Source organism: Lotus japonicus, chromosome 3 (genome assembly GCF_012489685.1).
Source record: "Lotus japonicus ecotype B-129 chromosome 3, LjGifu_v1.2".
NCBI classification, from domain to species: Eukaryota; Viridiplantae; Streptophyta; class Magnoliopsida; order Fabales; family Fabaceae; genus Lotus; species Lotus japonicus.
The window spans coordinates 78,451,478-78,476,386 of record NC_080043.1 but is presented as its reverse complement, the minus strand read 5'-3'; the positions used below and the strand labels follow the sequence as shown (position 1 = coordinate 78,476,386).

Genomic DNA, 24,909 nt, shown 5'->3' with positions numbered 1-24,909 from the left:
AATTTAATTCAATATCAATGTCAATGTCAAATTGTTTTTGGAATTCCCACGTGTTGACTACAATTTCTTCTTTGTGACACAGGTTTACCTTCCCATAAGAAATGAATATGGCCATTGGTTCTTAATGGTCATCTCCCTAGTTCATCAAAAGGTTTTCCATCTAGACTCATATTTGAATCGGATGGATGTTCTACAATGGTCTGACATGATCTCTACTTTGGTACAACATATTAACCTTTGTATAATTGTGAATTAAATCTGGAAAATGTATTAGAAGTTGTCTTCACATTTGTGCTTTAATCAGACCACCGCTGTATCGGACATTGTCACAATGGGGGTGTACCCACCATTGTTGACAAAGCTTGCTGCGAAGTTCCCGTCCTGGAAAATCAAAGAGGCTACGGGCACACCGAACTGGGGAAACAGGTTGGCCACATCATTGTAGTCTGTAGTTGCCAATAATATTTTGATACTGGATAGTTAGTAATCCATTGACTGTTTAACGTAACAATATCTTCATGTATTGAAGCAAACACTCTGGCATTTGGACAATGCATTGGATGGAGATGGAGGATGCATTCAATCCAAATCTTATTGTCAGTGTAAGCACACTCTCACTCTCACTGCCTTTTTTGTTGAATACAATAGCTAAACTCAAAAAGAAGCTTAATAGATTGGGTTGATTATTTTACCATATTTTACTTTCAGATGATGCCAAGCCCTTTGAGGATGAGGTTGACTCTTTCTTTGCTGACTGGATGGTACAATGAGGAGAGGAGGAAGCTACAGACAAGCAGTGAGGCCTTCTGGGATACTCTGACAAAGCTGAGTTGATGTTGGGTGGTAGTAGGTCATGCACATAGTAGCTTAAGATTTTTTGAGAACTAGACGAGGTTTTTGGTACTGTGTATGTTCCCCTCGTACTTTTGGTTTGTAATGTGTATGAACCTGGTTAATGGTTTGTAATGTTGTTGATGTTGGTGCTTCTGAACCTGCTTAACACTTTTGGCTCGTAATGCTTACGAAGCTGCTTATTGGCCTGGGCCCGTTAACTTTTTATTTTGGGCTGGCCCAGAAAAATACATGTAATTAGATCTTTAGGTGTTTCTTTTGGCACACTCATGGAAAAATATATGGTTGTTTGTGACAAATTCTGTTTTTCGTTCATTGGTGCCTATCCCCATCCCCGTGGCCCATTCTACACTTTTAATTTTATTAGTGCACCTTTAGGCAGCACTCATAAACCCTTTCCTACCCCAATATGAACTACATATTAAGTCAAAACATGCAAATAAACTACATATTAAGTCAAAACAATAACACAATATGAATCCAACATCAAATTAAACTTAATACACACCACAAGTCAACATTTACTCAATACAAATCCAACAGTAACACAAATTATTTTGTACCTAATACACCACAATCTAATTAAACTTTCTAATTAAAAAAGACATACTACTAGGGTTCCATGGAACTAAACTACGTCAGCCTCCGTAAACCACACCAGCAAAGGATCCACAACCTGAAATTTATACGCATATTAAGCACAATGAAACCATTCATTTGAACAACATAAGCACATGAAATCATAAAAGAGAGGATAGTTACCTCCTCAACATCTGTCTCAAACATTTTCATTTTCTTCTTCAAATAGTCTCTGGGTGAGACCAGCACCAACTTGAGTTCCTTGTTGAGTTCCTTGTTGAGTTCCTAGTTGAGTAGACGTTTGGCCATCTCTACGTGTGCATGTTGTGCGGTTGTGTCCTGGCTTGCCACAGATACCACAGCGAAGAGTACGCTTACCTTTCATTGACCGTTGAGAGATAATGGCCCCACATCCCTTAGATCTGACAACATCAGGATTCCTAATGTGCCTCTCTTCACCTTCCTCACCCTGTCCCTCATCAACTGTTGCACCATGGTCAGCAGCACCATCTCCAGCTGTCACGTCAACCTGTGAATTACTGCTCAGTCTTTTACAGTGCTCAAATACAAGTGATTTGGTCTCTAGAAATTGTGCACTTGTGCGACAAGCAAGTTTACACAGGTTTCTACAACTTGCAAGCATTGCAGAATATCGACAGACTGTTAGTTGATCCCATTCATTCATTTCAGTTTCTCCAAAGCCCTCAATAGATTCCTTAGCATTAATAGTCCACCTACCAAGAACAAGGGATTTAGGAATCTCAACCATGTCTATGTGCACCATCACAAAAACAATGTGATCACAAGGAAGGCCTACTGACTCCATTCTCTCACAGCTGCACTTTAACTCACTAGTAGGTTCATAATAAGTAACTTGCCAATTCCTTCCAGTTGAGGGGTAATGCTTCACAAAGTAGATAACACACATTGCTGTTCTCTTGAACCCAAAAACCCTCCAAGTTGAAGCCCTTTGAAGAATAGCCCTAAAACGAAGAAATATGTTACGCGTGTAGATCTTTGATGCGGACCTCTCCAGTGCTTTTAGAGATGTCAACAACACTTGTTCCCCATGTGTTGAATTAAAGTCATCTTCAACCTCCTTGAACCTAAAGTAGATCATGCGCCTGTGAAAGTTCTTCAAGAAATTACACAAATTATTTTTATAATTCACATATCTACCGAGCTGAGCATGCAAGCCTTCAACTCGCGAGGTGGTCCTAAAACCACCAAAAAACTGACCGCGCATGTATGCAGAAGCCCACATTTCCTTCTTCTCATACGTCTCCTTCACCCATGGTTCATCTTGAACTTCAAATTCTATCACCATCTTTTCCCACCTATCTTCAAACCCAGCCACCTCATAGTCACCCAACATGCATCTTTTAAACATTTCTACGAATTTGGGCTTCTTCACATTCCTTCCTGCGTTCTCCAATAAATGCCACGCACACAACCTATGGTGGACATCGGGAAATACTCTTCTAATCGCATTCCTCATGGACTTGCATCCATCAGTAATGACAGATACAGGAGCTTTGCCTTTCATTGCATCCACAAATTTTTCCAGCAGCCATACATAGGTTTCTTCTTTCTCATCAGATACAATTGTTGTGCCAAACACAATGGTCCTGTTATGATGGTTGACTCCAGACAATACCACAAGTGGGCAACTATATTTGTTTTTTCTATACGTAGCATCAAATGCTAACACATCACCAAAAACACCATAGTCTCTACGACTTTGTCCATCGCACCAAAACAAGTTCAGCAACTTTCCTTCCTCAGACTTCTTATGGCTCCAGTACATGTCTGGATCTGTGCTTCGCAAAGTACGCAGATAGCCAAATGCACCTCTTGCATCAGGCAACTGGTTTCTCCTCTCCTTATCCAATACATTGTACATGTTCCGCTGATTAAAATTTACATTCAGATACCCACCCGCTTCACCAGCAAATGATGCATAAACTTGGGGAGGTGAAATACCAACTCCAATCATGTTGTTCATCTGGGAAACATCCATGTCACACATCTTCCTATGATGACCGGCTAGCAAACCTACATGCTTATCAGGGACAACCAAGTGACTATGGCCATCATCGAGATGTTTAACAACCCAACGTTGACCATATTCAGATTCATCAATATGGACCTTGTAGTGTGCTAAACATCCACACCTAATGTCCCTCCTAGGTTCACGCTTGCGAACTCCATCTCCCCCAAACCTATCTTCTCTGTGACCTTGTTTATGACAGACAAAATTCTGCTGCACAATTTCTCCCTTAAAGTTTTTCTTGACAACGCTCCGACGGGCAGAAAATCCATTAAAGCGAGCATACATATTGTAAAAATCGTAGGCAACATTGCGATTTAAAAACCTGTATTTCTTCATGTCTTCAAATGTTAAAGTGACGAAATTGATGTTACCCATATCTTCAACACCATCTATGGGAATTGTACAAGTTTCTCCAATGGATTGCACAGCATCTTCACCATCACAGAAGTCTTCAATTTCCTCACTACCAGAAGTCTCATTCTCGTCATCACTATCGGAATCCTCGTTCTCCTGAACAAAAATAACGAAACCATTCGTAATAAGGAACAAGGATAGCATCGTCAATAAGGTTTGAAAACAATAATTACTAAACCTGCAAAAAATCTTCTGCATTATCAATCTTTCTTTCTCCTTCCCCAGTGGCCATCTTTGAAAAGTTGAATAATCGCCGGAGTGCTGCCGGAGCGATCTACAAACAGTAAATCACAAACATCAGTTATGTGTATTCGAATTGAACTAAGAGCATCTCAACATAAAAATTTGAATTGGGGGTTTTCAGATCTATAAACACGACAAACGAAAAATCGTGATTTCGAAGGATACCTTTGTTTTCGCTGCTATGGGTTACGGGGTTCGTGGGTTGGATCTGCCGGAGGAGGCTGGTGGGGGTACAACCAGAGCTAAGGAGCTAAGGGTAAAGATGAATGTCCTTCTTCTTGAAATGTGAAATTAATTCCAGCTGAGAATATATATTGGTAATTAGTGCGGAATCATGATTAGCAATTAATGGAATAATTAAAACTTTAACTAAAAACATTTACTTTTAATTTTTTTATTTTTTTTTAACCGAAAGGGTGATGGTAGGTAAAAAACAGGGATCCAAAATTAGAGCCCGAAAATATGGGATCCATGGTAGCGGGACCAAAAAAGTCAGCCCATATCTTGCACATAGTGTATTTTATATGCCCACATGGCATCTTAGAACAACATTTGTTTCTTGTAGATAGAGAAGATAAACTGGCCCATTTCACTGGCGACTACTATAATGGGTTTGGGAGAATAACATGCAAGTGACAGATACCTACAAGCATCATCAAAAGAGGTACGCATCATGTAACTGATAACCTAGTAGTGATCACAATAGCTCCAATTAGTTATGGACATGCATTGTATGAAAAATCGATGCCTCTGAAATAAGAGTTGATAAACAATTTTGGTAACTAGCTAGGCTCCACTCAAACTCAATTTGCTTCATGAGATATGGAGAACAGAGGAAGCACTTTATAGTGGGGGAGGAAGGTGCTACTACTCTAGAAGATTATTAGGAGGCGTTCCACCATGTGAGGGCAATTCCATGTGTCTCACCATAATATACTTTACGTCTCTATCCATGTTTTCTCATATGCAAACTGGACTTGAACTCTCAACCCCTATATGTGCCGTCCTTCATCATTAACTACTATCATTACTTGTTAGTGCAATGATATAAAGTTTTCAAAAGATGGTCATGATATATATGCAATGCTGATGCCAAAACGACCATAAATTTCACAGACCTATTTCAAACTGCAACCATAAAAAATAAAAATGAGTTGTTTAAATCATCGCTGAGGGTGATTTAACCTATCATAAAATGAACAATAGAATTTAAGAGAAATGCGTAAATAAATTTATATTTTTTTTTTGAATTCCTTAATTTTTTGTTGGAATTGATTCGAAATTAAAAAGTGAAAGAAAAAAAGATGGGAATGCGTAGATAATAGATTTTTTTAGAAGTAATTACCTTTTTTTGTCAAGTTTTTAAAGCTAACTAGTGCAATAACCCGTGCGTTGCACGGAATTTTATTTTAAAATTTTTTAATAAATAAATTAGTGTTCATATATATATATTTGTAATTTTTAATTTTTAAATTATAAATAAGTCAATCGTGTATGAGTCGATCGTGTAATAATATATGAAGAGAAAAAATGAAAAAAATAAATGAAATTGTGTTGTATACATCAAACATTTCCAAAATTCCTTAAACGCTACATTTAAAGTACTGATATGTTGTTTGTCCGACTCATCCAGTATACAAAGTTTAAGACGATTTCTTGAGCGTACTCTAGAGAGAGCTACATATATCTGACCATGAGTGAAGACGGGTCTCGGAAGGAAGAGTCCAATCTGAGATAGTGTTTATGCTTGATTTTTGTTTACGGTCCTCACAAAGCATACTGCAATCGAAAATGATATGCGTCTTATGAGAAATATACCAGAAAGTATTTCCATGGAAAAATATTTTTCCCCGTGAAAGTTTTTACCCTGTAATTTGTAACAAATGAAAGTAGATTATAATTTTATATTTCTCATGTTATGTTTTTTTTCTCATTAATAATATATTCATCTTTTCTTTCAAAAACAAAAGTAGTGATTAATACTTATTTCTCTATTAGAATTTACATGAAAGTGTTTTTATGCACAATATTTTTTTTCATGGGAGTTTTTAACACTATAATTTAAACATAAATAAATATAGATTATGTATATGCATGAATGCTGAAGAATCTTCTCTTCGCACGACATATGTTCATGTATATATATATATATGTGTGTGTGTATATATAATAATTTAATTTTTAAAAAATATTAAAAATTATTTCTAAATTACTTTTAACATTGTATTATTTTCATGTAAAATATTCCTCTATGTGAGTTTTTGAATTTATAATTTAAACAAATAATTAAAATTATATATATATATATATATATATATATATATATATATCAATGTTTTCACGAAAGTATTGTACTTTCACTATTTGTCTTATGTTCCTCCCCTTTTGAGCTCTTTACTTTGTAATTTAATCATAAAATAAACATAGACTGTAAGATCAAGTTTTGATCTAGTAGTACAACTCTATGTTTTGATGATTACAAGTTAACCTTTTGATATGAACAATTGTGGTACTCTAATGTGTTTTTCTGAGTGTGCTATTTACAGGCTCTGACCTCAACTCAATTTCACACAAATCAGAAGCACTGTGTATAAAGGGTAATCCAAGCAACGCTTTCGCATTCACCATGTTCAGCATGAACAGTGGAAAAGCTTCAGAAGATCTGAAGCTATACAAACTCTGATGAGGACTCAGTCGCTAGAAGCTCTGAAGATCCAGAAGTTCTGACAACCAAGAAACACTGAAGGTTCAGATGTTCTGATGGTGTAGAAGACTCTGAAGATCCAGAAGCTGAATAGTGGAAACTCTGAAGTCCAGAAGCAAGAAACTCTGAAGGCCATGTTCTTCCCTCTGAGTTCAGAATCAGAAGATACAATGGTCAGAGGATCTGTGCTTTCCCTCTGACTCTGATCAACCGGCTTCACAAGTTCCAATATGAAGTATTCCTCTGATCAGAAGTCTCCTAGGTTAAAAGGTCAAGTCGCTATCCAAGTACAAAAGCAGTGTACCTTCCTGACGACCTACCTAACGTTCTCAGCCACAGCAGAAGCTGGATTTTCCAGAACTGCCCTCCAACGGTAGCATTTCCCATGCAACGCTCAACCCTAATCCTTGGAGTATATATAGAGGCTGAAGATTGAAAGAAGCGGCTAAGAAACTAAGAAGAAGCAACACGCGCAAGATATTCAAAACATTCTAAGCTTTCTTTCATCTTGTAATTTATTTAGTTTACACTCAGCTTATTCAGAAGCAAACCCTTGTAAACACCAACCTCAAACAGTTGTTTGATTTTCCTTTAGGAGATCAAGGTTGATCGGATCCTAGAGAAGACTAAGAGAGTGAATCTTAGTGATAGCTAAGTCAGTGTATTGTTAGTCACTTGTAGGTTTCAAGTGCAGTTGTAACAATTATCTGATTAGTGGATTGCCTTCATTCTAAGAAGGAAGAAATCACCTTAACGGGTGGACTGGAGTAGCTTGAGTGATTTATCAAGTGAACCAGGATAAAATCCTTGTGTGCTTTTCTATCTCTATCTTTTGCACTTAGTTCTCGAAAAGATTTGTTAAAATCTTTAAGGTGGTAGTTTTGTACTGAAAACGTTATTCAAACCCCCCCTTTCTACCGTTTTTCATACCTTCAATTGGTATCAGAGCGCAAGTTCTGATTACCACACCTAACAGTGTTCAGTGATCCGGGCCGGTGTGAAAAACAATGGCTGCCACCACCAGTGAAACTCAAAGAGATGGTTACAACGCAAAGCCTCCTATGTTCGACGGTCAAAGGTTCGAATATTGGAAAGATAGACTGGAAAGTTTCTTTCTGGGTTTCGATGCAGATCTCTGGGATATTAATGTGGATGGCTACGAGCGTCCAGTTGATGCAGATGGCAAGAAGATCCCAAGGTCAGAGATGTCTGCAGATCAAAAGAAGCTGTACTCACAACATCATAAAGCAAGAGCAATTCTTCTAAGTGCTATCTCCTATGAGGAGTACCAGAAGATTACAGATCGTGAGTTTGCTAAAGGCATTTTTGATTCTCTGAAGATGTCTCATGAAGGAAACAAGAAAGTCAAAGAATCAAAGGCATTGTCTTTGATCCAAAAGTATGAATCCTTCATCATGGAGCCAAATGAGTCCATTGAAGAAATGTTCTCCAGATTTCAACTGCTTGTAGCTGGCATACGTCCTCTCAACAAGAGCTACACAACAAAAGATCACGTCATAAGGGTCATCAGGTGTCTTCCTGAAAGTTGGATGCCTTTGGTGACTTCAATAGAGCTCACGAGAGATGTTGAGAATATGAGTTTAGAAGAACTCATCAGCATTTTGAAATGCCATGAGCTGAAGCGCTCAGAGATGCAAGATCTCAGGAAAAAGTCCATAGCCTTGAAATCCAAATCTGAAAAGGCTAAGGTTGAGAAGTCAAAGGCTCTTCAAGCTGAAGAAGAAGAATCTGAAGAAGCATCAGAAGATTCTGATGAAGATGAGCTGACTCTGATCTCCAAGAGACTCAACCGCATCTGGAAGCACAGGCAGAGCAAGTTCAAAGGCTCTGGAAAGGCAAGAGGAAAGTCTGAATCCTCAGGTCAGAAGAAGTCATCAATCAAGGAAGTCACTTGCTTTGAGTGCAAAGAATCAGGGCACTACAAAAGTGACTGTCCAAAATTGAAGAAGGACAAGAAGCCAAAGAAGCACTTCAAGACCAAGAAGAGTCTGATGGTGACATTCGATGAATCAGAGTCAGAGGATGTTGACTCTGATGGTGAAGTCCAAGGACTCATGGCTATTGTCAAAGACAAAGGAACAGAGTCAAAGGAAGCTGTTGACTCTGACTCAGAATCAGAAGGAGATCCAGACTCCGACGATGAAAATGAGGTATTTGCTTCCTTCTCTACCTCTGAACTGAAACATGCTTTGTCTGATATCATGGATAAGTATAACTCCTTGTTGTCTAAGCATAAGAAGCTGAAAAAGAACTTATCTGCTGTTTCTAAAACTCCTTCTGAACATGAGAAAATCATATCTGATTTGAAAAATGATAACCATGCTTTAGTTAATTCTAACTCTGTGCTTAAGAATCAAATTGCAAAGTTAGAAGAAGTTATTGCCTGCGATGCCTCTGATAGTAAGCATGAATCTAAGTATGAAAAATCTTTTCAAAGATTCCTGGCTAAAAGCGTAGATAGAAGCTTAATGGCTTCAATGATCTATGGTGTAAGCAGAAATGGAATGCATGGCATTGGCTATTCTAAACCAATTAGAAATGAGCCTTCTGTGTCTAAAGCTAAATCCTTGTATGAATGCTTTGTTCCCTCTGGTACCATATTGCCTGATCCTGTACCTGCTGAAGTTGCTAAAAACCCTCTTAAAAAGGGATCTTTCTCTATGACTAAATATCATGCAAATATTCCTTTAAAATATCATGTTGAGACACCCAAGGTGATCAGAACCTTTGGGGTAACTAACAAAAGAGGACCCAGAAAGTGGGTACCTAAGGACAAGATTATCTATGTTGCAGATATCCTTGATAGCTCCACTGAAACACCAATCATGGTATCTGGACAGTGGATGCTCGCGTCACATGACGGGAGAAAAGCGTATGTTCCGAGAGCTGAAACTTAAGCCTGGAGGCGAAGTTGGCTTCGGAGGAAATGAAAAGGGTAAAATTATTGGTACTGGTACTATTTGTGTAGATAGTAGTCCATGCATTGATAATGTTTTATTGGTAGACGGCTTAACACATAACTTATTGTCTATAAGTCAATTAGCTGACAAGGGTTATGATGTTATATTCAATCAAAAGTCCTGCCGGGCTGTAAGTCAGATCGATGGCTCTGTTCTGTTTAACAGCAAGAGGAAGAACAACATTTATAAGATCAGATTATCTGAGTTGGAGGCTCAGAATGTGAAGTGCCTTCTGTCTGTTAATGAAGAGCAGTGGGTATGGCATAGACGGTTAGGGCATGCCAGTATGAGAAAGATTTCTCAGCTGAGCAAGCTAAACCTTGTCAGGGGCTTACCCAATCTGAAGTTCGCTTCAGACGCTCTTTGTGAAGCATGTCAGAAAGGCAAATTCACAAAAGTCCCTTTCAAGGCAAAGAATGTTGTCTCAACCTCAAGGCCGTTAGAACTTCTGCATATCGACCTGTTTGGACCAGTGAAAACTGAGTCTATAGGTGGCAAGAGATATGGGATGGTTATCGTTGATGACTATAGCCGCTGGACATGGGTAAAGTTTCTAACCCGCAAGGATGAGTCTCATGCTGTGTTCTCTACCTTCATTGCTCAAGTGCAAAACGAGAAGGCTTGTAGAATTGTGCGTGTCAGAAGTGACCATGGTGGAGAGTTTGAGAATGACAAGTTTGAGAGTCTGTTTGATTCCTATGGAATTGCACATGATTTCTCTTGTCCCAGAACTCCTCAACAAAATGGTGTTGTTGAGAGGAAGAACAGAACTCTTCAGGAGATGGCTAGAACCATGCTCCAAGAAACTGGCATGGCTAAGCACTTTTGGGCAGAGGCAGTAAATACAGCATGTTACATTCAGAACAGAATCTCTGTGAGACCAATTCTGAATAAGACTCCTTATGAATTGTGGAAGAACATAAAACCCAACATTTCTTATTTTCATCCTTTTGGCTGTGTTTGTTATGTTCTCAATACTAAGGATAGATTGCATAAATTTGATGCTAAATCTTCTAAGTGTCTATTACTTGGTTATTCTGATAGATCTAAAGGTTTTAGATTTTATAATACTGATGCTAAGACTATTGAAGAATCTATTCATGTTAGATTTGATGATAAGCTTGACTCTGACCAGTCAAAGCTAGTTGAAAAGTTTGCAGATTTAAGCATTAATGTTTCTGACAAAGGCAAAGCTCCAGAGGAAGTTGAGCCAGAGGAAGATGAACCAGAGGAAGAAGCTGGTCCCTCTAACTCACAAACTCTGAAGAAGAGCAGAATCACTGCAGCTCATCCTAAGGAATTGATTCTGGGCAACAAAGATGAACCAGTCAGAACCAGATCTGCCTTCAGACCCTCTGAAGAGACCTTGCTGAGTCTGAAAGGATTGGTGTCCTTAATTGAACCCAAGTCCATAGATGAAGCTCTTCAGGACAAGGATTGGATTCTGGCCATGGAAGAAGAATTGAATCAATTCTCCAAGAACGATGTTTGGAGCTTAGTGAAGAAGCCTGAGAATGTCCATGTTATTGGAACGAAATGGGTATTCAGAAACAAGCTAAATGAGAAAGGAGATGTAGTCAGAAACAAGGCAAGGCTAGTTGCTCAAGGCTACAGCCAGCAGGAAGGAATAGACTATACTGAAACATTTGCTCCGGTAGCAAGACTGGAGGCAATCAGATTATTGATTTCTTTCTCAGTAAATCACAACATAGTTCTACATCAGATGGACGTAAAGAGTGCCTTCCTAAATGGTTATATCTCAGAGGAAGTCTATGTTCATCAACCCCCAGGTTTTGAAGATGAAAAGAAACCAGACCATGTGTTCAAATTGAAGAAATCACTCTACGGTCTGAAGCAAGCTCCCAGAGCATGGTATGAGAGACTTAGCTCATTCCTTCTGGAGAATGGGTTTGTAAGGGGTAAAGTAGATACAACTCTCTTTTGCAAGACTTATAAAGATGATATCTTAATTGTGCAAATTTATGTTGATGATATTATATTTGGTTCTGCTAATCAATCTCTATGCAAAGAATTTTCTGAGATGATGCAGGCTGAATTTGAGATGAGTATGATGGGAGAATTAAAGTACTTTCTGGGAATACAAGTTAATCAAACACCAGAAGGAACATATATCCATCAGAGCAAGTACACTAAAGAACTTCTGAAGAAGTTCAATATGCTGGAATCTACAGTGGCCAAGACTCCAATGCATCCAACATGCATTCTGGAAAAAGAAGATATAAGTGGTAAAGTATGTCAGAAGCTCTATCGTGGCATGATAGGTTCACTTCTGTACTTAACTGCATCTAGGCCAGACATATTATTTAGTGTTCATTTATGTGCTCGTTTCCAATCAGATCCAAGGGAAACCCACTTAACTGCTGTTAAGAGGATCCTGAGGTATCTGAAAGGCACCACTAACCTTGGCTTGATGTATAAGAAAACATCAGAGTATAAGCTTTCAGGTTATTGTGATGCTGATTATGCTGGAGATAGAACAGAGAGAAAAAGTACTTCTGGAAATTGTCAATTTCTGGGAAGCAATCTAGTCTCATGGGCAAGCAAGAGGCAATCAACCATTGCTCTATCAACTGCAGAGGCAGAATATATCTCAGCAGCAATATGCAGCACTCAGATGCTCTGGATGAAACATCAGCTGGAGGATTATCAGATCCTTGAGAGCAATATCCCAATCTATTGTGATAACACTGCTGCAATTTCGTTGAGCAAGAATCCTATCTTGCATTCAAGGGCAAAGCACATTGAGGTAAAGTATCACTTCATTAGAGATTATGTGCAGAAGGGCGTACTTCTTCTGAAGTTTGTTGATACTGACCATCAATGGGCAGATATCTTTACAAAGCCCTTAGCTGAAGATAGATTTAATTTTATTCTGAAAAATCTAAACATGGACTTTTGTCCAGAGTGAAGATAGATCAGAACCTCTGACTATGATACTTCTTGATCAGAAGATGTCTAGTCCAGAAGGTAACTCAATCAGAGTGTGTGTGCCCACTGGTACTGACTCTGAAGCTGAGACAACAACACGTGCGTCAGAATTTCTGATGCATAGTTCCTTGTGCCCGTGTGACAGTCTGTTGTGATTGCGTGTAGATATGCTTATCTTCTGTGTGTGATTGTGTATTTTACTGTTACTGTCTATCTTTAATTTTCAACCGTTGATCTTAAAGTGTTTTTTGAATCAACAACGGTTATTTGATAAAACCCACTACACACACACGTTCTCTCTCACTTCCGGTTTTCACTCTCGCAATCCCTGCTTTTCAAAACCGCCTCCTTCGTGATTTCTCTCTCGATCTCTCTTCATCCTTCAAACTTCATCTTCAACCTCAAACCTTCAACCTCTTCAAGATGGTGAGACAAACCAGAAGATCTACTGCAGATGCACCTCAGTTCCCTCATATGGTAGTCGGTTTGGCAACGGGTCAACGGGGCCCTGAGAACCCAGCACAAGAACAAGCTCAAGCTCCAGAGCAGGTTGTTCCTATTGCAGAACGGGGCTGTGCCGTTCACTGTGTATTTCCTCCTGAGGAACTCCAAGTCCTTGCAGAATGGAGATTCAACCTCGACAACTTGGCTGCAAATGGGTTTGATCTCCGTCCCGAAGTCCAAGCTCAAGGTTGGGGAAACTACTTCAATCGACTTCGAGGACCGGTGTATGAGAAGCTAGTAAAGGAATTCTGGAAGCACGCTGATTGTGATGACACTCAGGTGGTCTCTTACATACTGGGTAGGAAGATCATCATCACGGAGAAGTCCTTCGTGAATCTGCTAGGTGCAGAAACTGCTCATGGGTATCGGTTCTCACTGACGGAATCGAAGCTGAAACCCAGAACCAAAGACATCGTCAACAAGGCCCTGTACACCACTTTCAAACCGGGCAAGACGAGTTACAAGGTGATGGACCTTCACCCCAAACTGAGAATCTGGCACAAGATCCTCCTCAACTGCATTAATCAACGACCAAAGGGCAGTTCTCCAGACTACATCAACTTCAATCAGAAGGCGATGCTGTTCTTCATTCAAGACAAGGAGAAGATCTGCCTTCCCTACTTCCTGTTCTCCTATCTGAAGGAATGCATCCGGAAGTCTCGCACCACCTCCTCCATCAAGTCAGCCATCAAATATATCCCTTTTGGGAGGCTGCTCTCAGACTTTCTGATTGAAAGCAACCTGGTGCAAGATTTGATCAATGCTGGTTGCACAGAGGACTTGAGCACAATTGTCAGCGATGTCTTCACCGCCACCTCTCTGAAGAAGATGGGCTTAGTCCAGAAGAAGATTGCTCCTGCTCATGAGGACACATCTTCTGAGATCAGAGGAAGAAGAATGCCTCTGAATGACTACCCTCTGTGGACTCAAGCAGACCATCCTGAAGCCATCAGATGCTATGTTGAAGACCTCAGGGCTCAAGGATTCGAGATTGACCTTGATGATTTCGTCAGCAGACTTCCACCAGCTCCAGAGTTTCCTTCTCCTCCCAAGAAGAAAACCAAGAGGAAGATGGTTCTGGACGAATCCTCAGAGGAATCTGATGTCCCTCTGGTCAAGAAACCGAAGAGCAAGCCTGCTGATGATGATGGTGATGATAGTGAGGATGGTCCTCCAAAGAAGAAGCAGAAGAAAGTCAGGATTGTGGTGAAGCCTACTCGGGTGGAACCAGCTGCTGCAGAGGTCAGAAGGACTGAACCTCCTGCCAGAGTGACTCGATCATCAGCACATACAAGTAAGCCCGCACTTACCTCTGATGATGATTTGAATTTATTTGATGCACTCCCAATTTCTGCCTTACTCCAACACTCTTCAAATCCCCTCACTCCTATTCCCGAATCCCAGCCAGCCGCACAAACCACCACTCCACCACATTCCCCAAGATATTCATTCTTTCAACCTTCTCCTACTGAAGCACCACTCTGGAATTTGCTTCAGAACCAACCCTCTAGGTCAGAAGATCCAACCTCTCTCCTCACCATTCCATACGACCCATTACTTTCTGAACCCATCATCCAAAACCAACCAGAACCCAACCCAACAGAACCACAACCCAGAACGTCTGATCACTCTGCTCCCAGAGCATCAGCACGTCCTGCTATCAGAACCACGGATACAGACTCTTCATCAGCCTTCACACCTGTATCCTTCCCCATCAATGTCATTGACTCCCCTCCTTCCAATACCTCTGAATCACTTAGAAAATTCATGGAGGTTAGGAAAGAGAAGGTATCTGCCTTGGAAGACTATTACCTTACCTGTCCAAGCCCTAGGCAATATCCTGGCCCTAGACCTGAACGTCTAGTTGACCCAGATGAACCTATCTTGGCCAATCCTATCCAAGAGGCAGACCCCTTAGTCCAACAGACTCACCCTGTTCCTGACCAACAAGAACCAATTCAACCAGACCCTGAACCTGAACAATCAGTATCTAACCAATCCTCGGTTAGATCACCTCACCCTCTGGTTGAAACTTCAGACCCTCACCGTGGAACCTCTGAACCCAATGCTCCCATAATTAACATTGGTTCTCCACAAGGTGCCTCTGAAGCTCATAGCAGCAATCACCCAGCCTCTCCTGCACCCAACCTCTCCATCATTCCCTATACTCACCTTCAACCCACGTCTCTCTCTGAGTGCATCAATATTTTCAATCATGAAGCCTCCTTGAGGCTCCGTAATGTGCACGGTCAGACTGACCTCAGTGAGAATGCTGAAAATGTGGCTGATGAGTGGAACGAGTTGAGCACTTGGCTGGTGGCTCAGTTTCCCGTTATGCTGCAGCTCCTGCATGCAGAAGGCAGTCAGAGCATTGAGGCTGCAAAGCAAAGATTTGCTAGGAGGGTGGCTCTTCATGAACTAGAACAGCGAACCAAGCTTCTTGAAGCCATTGAAGAAGCCAAGAGACAGAAAGAACAAGAAGAAGAAGCTGCCCGTCAAGCAGCAGCTCAGGCTGAACAAGCCAGACTTGAGGCAGAACGTCTTGAAGCTGAGGCTGAGGCAGAGCGACTTGCACCAGTTCTGTTTACTCCTGCTGCTTCTGCTTCCATTCCAGAACCTCAAGCTGCTCAGAACGTTCCTTCAAGCTCTACTCCGACAAGCTCATCCAGACTCGACATCATGGAACAACGTCTTGACACTCATGAATCCATGCTGATTGAGATGAAGCACATGATGATGGAACTTCTGCGCCGTACTGACAAACCTTAGTTTTTAGGATCTCTTCTTTTTCTTCCTTTTAAGTCTCTTCTCCACAGTCTCCTTCTCTTCCAGCAGATTCAGCTCCCGCTGGCAAAGCTCCTGAATCTCTTCCACGAAGCAGAGGAACTCCTTCAGATCTTTCTCCATCTCTGGACCAAGATCTTCTTCCAGCAGTGTCTTCGTCAGCTCTTGTATGGTCTTTGTACCATCGGGATGCCTAATATTGAGGAACATATCTTCCTCAAACGCCTTCCTTCTGAGCTCTTCTAATGCCATTCTGTATGATGCCATTTTTCTTACTGAAAATTATTCGAGATGTGCAGCTTACCTTTCTCTCCAACGTTTTTATAGGCTTCACTTTCTCTCTGAAAGTTAATGCTCTTACAGTTTCTCAAGGTTAAGTTCTTGGTAACTGACCCTTCTATTTACTCCCTTGACCGGTGGTAAACGTTCATCCCTTGCATTAACTCTTCTATTTATTATCGCCTCACTCTGACTCTTACATCGTCTTCATTTTCTTTCAACTTAGACCTTCTCTAAGGGGGAGTACCTTGTACTTCAAGCTAAGTTTTTCACACCCCGAGCTTTTTGCTTATGACAAAAAGGGGGAGTAAACCCAGTTTTTGATGTGTAAGATGTGTTAGTGTGACTTATTTTTCTTTTGGAGATTTTAAGAGTTCCACCTTCATGACCATAGATGTGTCACTGGGCAAATACAAGGAATACATTTCACTTCTTCTGAAGTGATTCTAAGTTGACTCTGATACCCAAGACTCTGATACCTTGTCCATGACTCTGATCACTTATGCGCTCTGATTATTCATTTTTCATCTATGTCATAAGCTTTTCACTCTGAACTCCTATATAATTTAGCTCAGAATCTAGACTTTACTAACGTTTTCATCAAGTATTAGATTCAGGGGGAGCTAAGCTCAGAATCAAGCAGTGACTTGAATTCAGAATGAGCAAGATAAACTATTCACATCAGGATAAGTCTTATTCTATATCTCTAAACTCTGAGTGAATTCAGTTTAATGTTTAAGAATTGTTCATCAAAAATCTTAGTTTTGTCATCATCAAAAAGGGGGAGATTGTAAGATCAAGTTTTGATCTAGTAGTACAACTCTATGTTTTGATGATTACAAGTTAACCTTTTGATATGAACAATTGTGGTACTCTAATGTGTTTTTCTGAGTGTGCTATTTACAGGCTCTGACCTCAACTCAATTTCACACAAATCAGAAGCACTGTGTATAAAGGGTAATCCAAGCAACGCTTTCGCATTCACCATGTTCAGCATGAACAGTGGAAAAGCTTCAGAAGATCTGAAGCTATACAAACTCTGATGAGGACTCAGTCGCTAGAAGCTCTGAAGATCCAGAAGTTCTGACAACCAAGAAACACTGAAGGTTCAGATGTTCTGATGGTGTAGAAGACTCTGAAGATCCAGAAGCTGAATAGTGGAAACTCTGAAGTCCAGAAGCAAGAAACTCTGAAGGCCATGTTCTTCCCTCTGAGTTCAGAATCAGAAGATACAATGGTCAGAGGATCTGTGCTTTCCCTCTGACTCTGATCAACCGGCTTCACAAGTTCCAATATGAAGTATTCCTCTGATCAGAAGTCTCCTAGGTTAAAAGGTCAAGTCGCTATCCAAGTACAAAAGCAGTGTACCTTCCTGACGACCTACCTAACGTTCTCAGCCACAGCAGAAGCTGGATTTTCCAGAACTGCCCTCCAACGGTAGCATTTCCCATGCAACGCTCAACCCTAATCCTTGGAGTATATATAGAGGCTGAAGATTGAAAGAAGCGGCTAAGAAACTAAGAAGAAGCAACACGCGCAAGATATTCAAAACATTCTAAGCTTTCTTTCATCTTGTAATTTATTTAGTTTACACTCAGCTTATTCAGAAGCAAACCCTTGTAAACACCAACCTCAAACAGTTGTTTGATTTTCCTTTAGGAGATCAAGGTTGATCGGATCCTAGAGAAGACTAAGAGAGTGAATCTTAGTGATAGCTAAGTCAGTGTATTGTTAGTCACTTGTAGGTTTCAAGTGCAGTTGTAACAATTATCTGATTAGTGGATTGCCTTCATTCTAAGAAGGAAGAAATCACCTTAACGGGTGGACTGGAGTAGCTTGAGTGATTTATCAAGTGAACCAGGATAAAATCCTTGTGTGCTTTTCTATCTCTATCTTTTGCACTTAGTTCTCGAAAAGATTTGTTAAAATCTTTAAGGTGGTAGTTTTGTACTGAAAACGTTATTCAAACCCCCCCCTTTCTACCGTTTTTCATACCTTCATAGACTAATATTAATATATATATATATATATATATATATATTATAATCCCCAACATAAATTTTTCATATTTTATATAGGTTTAATCCCAAATATATTTGAAACTTGGAACTGAGAAATAATTGATAACAAATCCCTTTTAGAGCAAACATGGAACTGAAATGCTTCTAGGTCCATGCCCCAAAATCACCATCAGGAGCAACTCCTACTGAAGGTGGACATGCTTATCCTGCAGAAAAAAATCATTTAAATAGGGAATAAGATAGTGAATGATATAAAGCATTCTAATTTTCTACTTTCAAGACATGTCCAAGAAGTTAGATTAAAATATAACAAATATATCTCATGTAGAAGAAAAGAAGGAGATTTACCTGGTAAAGAAAGAAGAGAGAAAGAGATGGCTATGGATATCATAGTTCCAGAAGATGAAAGCCCCCATATATCATGGATTTCTTGAAAACCACGCTTTTTCTCTACCATTTCCTTCATCTGCCCAACTTCACATCTAGCCGGCTCCAATTCACATGGTATTCTACAGTTGCATATGAAACCTGAAAAATTGCTATCACCATGAACAAAATAACAGCTCTTTGTATAAAAGTTACATATATGAATTCCACAGCGAAAAACACAAACTAAACGCTGACAATCAACCTTTCCGCTTCTCAACCACTCAAATGAGCCCTCATTTTATTGTTACTTCTTTAAGCCAATCTATACTGGTATGTTACTACATTTTACCGGCCCTTAGAATTGCAGGTCTTTCATTATGTGCGGAAGGTCAGGATATGTATATTTAATCAATTTCATTCATGGGTCAGGACTAATTGGGATGTGCAGATCTGGCGGGATTTGAAAGTTATACTCTCTTGCTACGGAATTAGGATGATCACCATTTATAACTCTTTGATTTTAAGAATCCAATCTGCAAACTCTTTGATTTATTTTTCTTCATCAATCGTCTTAGCTGTCGTTAGGCACATGTTCTTAGACAATTTCATAATTTTGCAATGCTTCCACAATGACGAATAGTTTAGAGTAGCTTCCTCTGGTTATTACAGGTAGTATTTGTCTAAAATCACCTCCAAGTATTACTACTTCTCCTCCAAAAGGTTTATATACGTTGTCTTCATTTTTCAACCTCATTAAATCTCGGAGTGTAACGTCTAGAGCTTCGGAACAAAACTTTTTCAACATTGGAGCTTCATCCCATATAATAAGGTTTGTTTCAAGCAGAAGCTTTGCTCGTAGACTTCCTGCTTTATATTACATGTTGAGGTCTTTGTAGCATCTAATGGAATGCAAAATTTAGAATGAGTGGTTCTACCTCCAGGCAAGAGTAATGATGCTATGCCACGAGAAGCAACATTAAGCACAATTAGTCCTCTAGATCTTTAAGTGACGCATATAAATTGTATAAACTTAACGAAAGATACCTTCTCATCAAGTAGTATCATCACAATGGTTGTAAATTTGGTGTGGTCATTGATATCTAAATCGTTCCACTTCCTGATGACTCTGGCTCTGACTCTCCAGTCCACCTTCACAGGCTTCATTTCAGATAAAAGAGTAAATTGCTTAAACATTGTAACAAAAGGTAGGTTTAGAGAAGAAATAGATTCAGTAGCCCGTGCAATACACGAGGTTTTTGAGTAAAATATATATTTGATTTTTTAATAATATTTATGTTAAAACTAAGTTTTTTTATAGGCAAAAATATTCCTAAGATAAATATATTTTCTAAAATGAAAACCTAAATGATATAACAGATGAAAGAGTAAAATAGCTGATCAATATAGAAATAATATAATAATAAATTTTTGTGAGAAAGTTATATATATATTTTTAAAACAAAAGTTATATTTGATAACATTTATTTAGAATAGAAACATTTTAAAAAATTAACTACAACATATATTGATTGGATGTTAATAATTTAGTATAAACTATTTATACTGATTGTATATATCCATTAAACTCTTAAATAATAAGCAAAATATGTAGGGCTTGCCCCTCCATGTTACCTAAAAAAAATAAAAAAATAAGCAAAATATGTATTACTGTTTTTTGGTAAAGAAATGATTATTACTCATTTTTTTTATAAATAAGAAAAATAAATTTTAGCCAAATATTTATTACTCTAAAGTGAAGTATTTTAATGCTTAATTTCAAAATAATTAAAATTTAAAATCTTTACCAAGAGGCACGAGGTATCAATGCATGGTAAATAGGTAACAAAAAACTGATTGGCAACTATTACTTGTGTGAGGCACTTCTTGCCCAATTGCTCTTCTAATTATGTTTTGTCCTTTTTTATCACAAGACCCTTCATTTTTACTCTTAGCAAGGATGAGAGACAATACCTTGAGAATCCATGATATGATATAAATTGTCAACTTCAGTGTGTCTGTTTGACATATATTGACTAATATGGAAATTCTTAATCATAAAGTTGAAGAATATTGGGAGACTAAAGAATCACAACTGTAATTGCAGATGAAGCACTATCTAATACTACAACCTTGTTATAAGTCAATTTCATGTTAATAACTAAGACAACAATAACAATAAAAGCTTTATCCCACTAAATGAGGAAGGAGGGCAGTTATATGAATCACATTACGTTATTGCGCTCTTTCAAAAACTTAATTATGAGGGAATATTAATGCTAATAGATATAAAAAAAAATTGTTAGAACCTAGAAATCTCTCACAATCATTACTCGATAGTTCCATGAAAAGATCTTGTTCTAATACCAGAGACAACTAAAAGATCTAAAGAAAACAAATATGAATAAAAAGCTTGAACTTCACTAAGCAAAAAGACCTTAGTAAGGATGGCACAACATACAACCATCAATAAGACTAACTTAATGAATATATTAAAACATAGACATGAGCTTAGACACTGCCATTTTATCCGAGTTGTCACTTTTCAAAATCTTGCAATATGTTCAGGCACCTTGTTGGTTGGTTATTACCCTTGGTGGAAGGCAATCCTGGTCGAATAAAAAACAACAAAATCAGTATTGTTTAATGGAACTATAACGCAAAAAAGGTATTTCAACAGGGAGTCTATAAGCTAATTTTGTTAATAAAACTCTACAGAACTGATAACACATTAACTCTTTAATTTGTGAAGTGACTCCATATAATATATGGAAATGGAATCCTACATTTGTCAGCTGATGGTTAAATGTGAAAAAGAAACATTTCTTCAGAGTGAAATTAATAATCCTATAGTTTCATTATTAGATTCATCTCTTTGGGAGAGTGAGATTTAGGATCCATTCCAATGAATCCATATGGAGATACAACAAAACATGTTAAGAAACATCTGAATGGAAGAAGTTTGTCTAAGCCTTCCAACTCGGTTTAATAAGTTTAACTAACTTACCAAAGTGAAAAATAAATTATAATAAACTTGGCTTATGTTGCGGGCTTTACCTTTACTCCTTTCTCATTCTGCCTTTACTCTTCTCTCCATTTCCAACCCACGATGTCTTCTTTGGATTCTACAATGAAAAATCCTCAAAACTACAAAATCATCACTCCATTTACAAATTCATTCACCCAAACACAATAATGATATTTTCAGTCACTTGTAACATGCAAGAAAAGAAGGTTTCATATTATGTTAAGAATTTTTCTCTTACGATATAATCATCTTCCATTTAGCTCCAATCATGTCTGAAATGTTCTTAAATTCTGCCCCTGGGTTTAATTTCTTATTCTGCCTAAAATCGCAATCCATAGATAAAGATCACAAATACCCAATTTCCATTGAGGTTTATTATACCATGTAATTTGATGAGAGCTAGTGTTATCAGTTCAAGGAAAAGGATGCTGCTAGCTGGCATCTTATATGAAGGCTGAAGGTAAGAATGCAATGGAATCTAAGGTGGAAAATGGTGCTATTGTGTGTCAGAACTGTTGATGATCTCAATCCTTTTGGATTAAGGAGAATTTAAATTTATAAATAATAAAACAGATTCACAAAAGCATTTAAAGAGAAACTGAAGATATGATAATTAATAAGACTTGTAGTATTGCAAAGTTTGCTAATAGGTGTGTTGTTCATAAACAAAAGACACTCTAATTAATTAAATTTTCACCATTCCACTCACTCACAAACATAAGATATTTCAATCATCCCTTTCGTAAAAGCCTTAGGAGAAACAAATAGCAAATAAGCAATAGTTTACAACATGTGCAAAAGGGAGAAAGAGATAAAACAGTCCCTTACAGTGGCACTATGATACTCAATTTCTCGGGAGGATGAATCACCGATCGAGTAGCACTCAATAATGAACATAAGAAATTCAGTAAACTGCAAAGATTGAAATTTTTCAAGGTTGGAAATCATGGAATGGTAAAAGGGACATAGTAATAATAATTAAAAAAGCTGAAACTTGAGTTTTGAGGATTGGAGCTGATTCAACATTTCCACTCTTTCCAACCTTATCTTTCCAGGGAGAAAACCTCAACTTCAATAATAGTTGTTAGAATATAAATACTCTAAGTTTGCTTGACTCTTTGAATTGATAAGCTTTCATATCTCATAACCATGAATTCTAAGTTTTCTACTGCAGACAAATCGGTGATAGAAACCTTAAAAAAAGTTTAAGGGAACACACAAATCCCAACCCAAATTTGAGCAAGACAAACAAAAGCTTATTTAAAGAAATATAAAGTAATCAATTTCTTTATGAAAAACCACAATTTACTGGTTTCAAACTAAATACAAACAAAAGAACCAATATCCAAAGCAAGAGTTAAATAGAGAAAACGGTGATATTGGTCAAAGAAAAAAGAACAAATTCAGTTAAGTCCAAAAACCACATGAAAGTAAATAAATCAGATCACTAAAAATATAAACCAACAACTTAGGAGTGAAGAGTACCTGATACATGAATCAGTTGTTGCTAGGTGAGTGAGCATCAAGTCGCTACGGATAACCATCGCAGTACCCATAACCACATAAGAGAGAAAAGAGGAAAAATATGAACAAAATAAAATAAAAAAATTCCAATCATGTAACCACATAGAGAGCAGAGAAAAGATAAAGTACCTGTGCAATGAAGCCTATATATCTCGTAACAATGAAGAAAAATCTGAACCACAAACGAAAAGAAAAACTAATTAGAAAATAAGCATAAACAATGTCATGTAAGTTCAACATGTCAATGAAACTGAAATCTAGTTGACAAAGGGTTTGGATTTCATCACTAAAGCATTTCCTTCTTATCTCAGCGAGCAAATGAACTCAAGAGAGAAGGAGCATCAGTAATTAGCTGAATCTAGTGTGTAAAGATTACTGAAAAAAATGAAAGAGCAAGAGATGCTCGTACTTGGAAGTATGAGCTTTGTTCTCGTAGCAGTACTAATCCCACAGGCACCAAGAAGTATTTCTACAATGTTCAATGCAGAGCTTGGTAGGTTTGGCAAAGCTCTGCTGAGTGCTGACAACATAGGAATCAACCTCAATAGTCAAATTCTTGAGCATCACTTCCACAGTTGGAGCTTTGCTCCTAAGTCCTAAGACAATAGAAATAATCAATCAGTTTAAATCATCTATATATTATATTGGGATCAAATATATAATTTAGTGATTTGATTTCATCTTAAACATAAATTTAACAGATTCTTCTAAAAGTTAATAAAAGGCATAAACAGTGGCTAAAACGTTAGCCTGAAAGTGAAATGCTTGATTGTTGCAGTTATAAGGTTATGCCTAAGAAAAGGATATGCCATCCATTTTCATACGTAGCTCTATGTTTTTCCAAATTCACAGTAATTATAGAAAGAAAAAGAAAAATTAGTGTTTGAACAAACTTTTCATTCAAAATCTATACCTCAAGTCTCTGCCGTAATTCTTGAAGGGTAACACTAATTGGTATGGTAAACCCTAAATCAATCAAAGGACATACAAATTGAGAGTTTGCAGGGTGAAAATGAATGAAATAGAAGAAGGGTATTACGAATCCTAACCTTCCGACGCAGTTGCGGATAAGCTCTACGGTTTTCTCATATTTCCTTATGAACTTTCCAGATTCAACCTCCTCCGTTCTGCACTGCGATCTCACGATCTTATTGGTGGAGCATCGTTCTAAGTCTGAAATTGGCCATCGTCAGCGTCGACAGATTGGGGTTTAGGCCAGATCTGATTTCTCTCACAAAATTACGTGTATAATTTGCATCAGAGATGAATTTACCTGAGTCGATGAGGCCGCGAGAAACCGAATCACGAACTGCTCGTAAACAAATTGGAGAAGATGAAACAGGAAGAAAGGGGGGGTTGACAGGACCAACATCTGAAGAGGCCGTAAGAAACACGAATTAAAAGAGATGGAGAGCTTAGGGATGAAATCACGATTTAAAGTTGATTCATCACGAATTAAGTGATTTCGAAAATATGAATCAGATTTGGGGTTAATTAAGGAGCAATATGGCCACAGATTTGGAATGAAAATTAACCGTGTGGAAAAATAAAAAAGTAAAAACAGCAGGTATCTTAATGAAATTAAGGAATATAACAATAATTTCAAACTTATTTTCCATTAATATTGA

At 38.2% G+C, this 24,909-nt stretch overlaps 1 protein-coding gene and 1 long non-coding RNA gene across 3 annotated transcripts; both read right to left on the bottom strand.

Annotated features, from left to right (window-relative positions):
* Positions 1-1,480: 1,480 nt before the first annotated feature.
* LOC130744774 (protein FAR1-RELATED SEQUENCE 5-like) lies at positions 1,481-19,926 on the bottom strand. The gene is made up of 4 exons (XM_057596932.1): positions 19,777-19,926; positions 4,077-4,172; positions 1,637-3,994; positions 1,481-1,528 (listed from the first exon to the last, which is right to left on the bottom strand). Exons 1-4 carry the CDS (start codon positions 19,924-19,926, stop codon positions 1,481-1,483), a joined length of 2,652 nt encoding a protein of 883 aa, XP_057452915.1.
* A 1,204-nt stretch (positions 19,927-21,130) lies between these two features.
* On the bottom strand, positions 21,131-24,804 carry LOC130742715 (uncharacterized). 2 transcript variants are annotated; one of them, XR_009021249.1, is made up of 9 exons: positions 24,555-24,804; positions 24,331-24,454; positions 24,195-24,247; positions 23,691-23,877; positions 23,411-23,453; positions 23,243-23,287; positions 22,586-22,669; positions 21,787-21,854; positions 21,131-21,338 (listed from the first exon to the last, which is right to left on the bottom strand). It is a non-coding gene; the product is annotated as an uncharacterized LOC130742715 (long non-coding RNA). The 2 variants fall into 2 exon arrangements; XR_009021250.1 differs by lacking the exon at positions 24,195-24,247.
* Between the last annotated feature and the right edge of the window lie 105 nt (positions 24,805-24,909).

Coding starts and splice junctions, on each gene's coding strand:
- LOC130744774 (XM_057596932.1), bottom strand. CDS start 19,926: ATGTTTAAGCAATTTACTCTTTTATCTGAAATGAAGCCTGTGAAGGTG. Junction 3,995..4,076: donor ATGCAGAAGATTTTTTGCAG/GTTTAGTAATTA, acceptor ATTTTTGTTCAG/GAGAACGAGGATTCCGATAG. Junction 1,529..1,636: donor TTGAAGAAGAAAATGAAAAT/GTTTGAGACAGA, acceptor TATAAATTTCAG/GTTGTGGATCCTTTGCTGGT.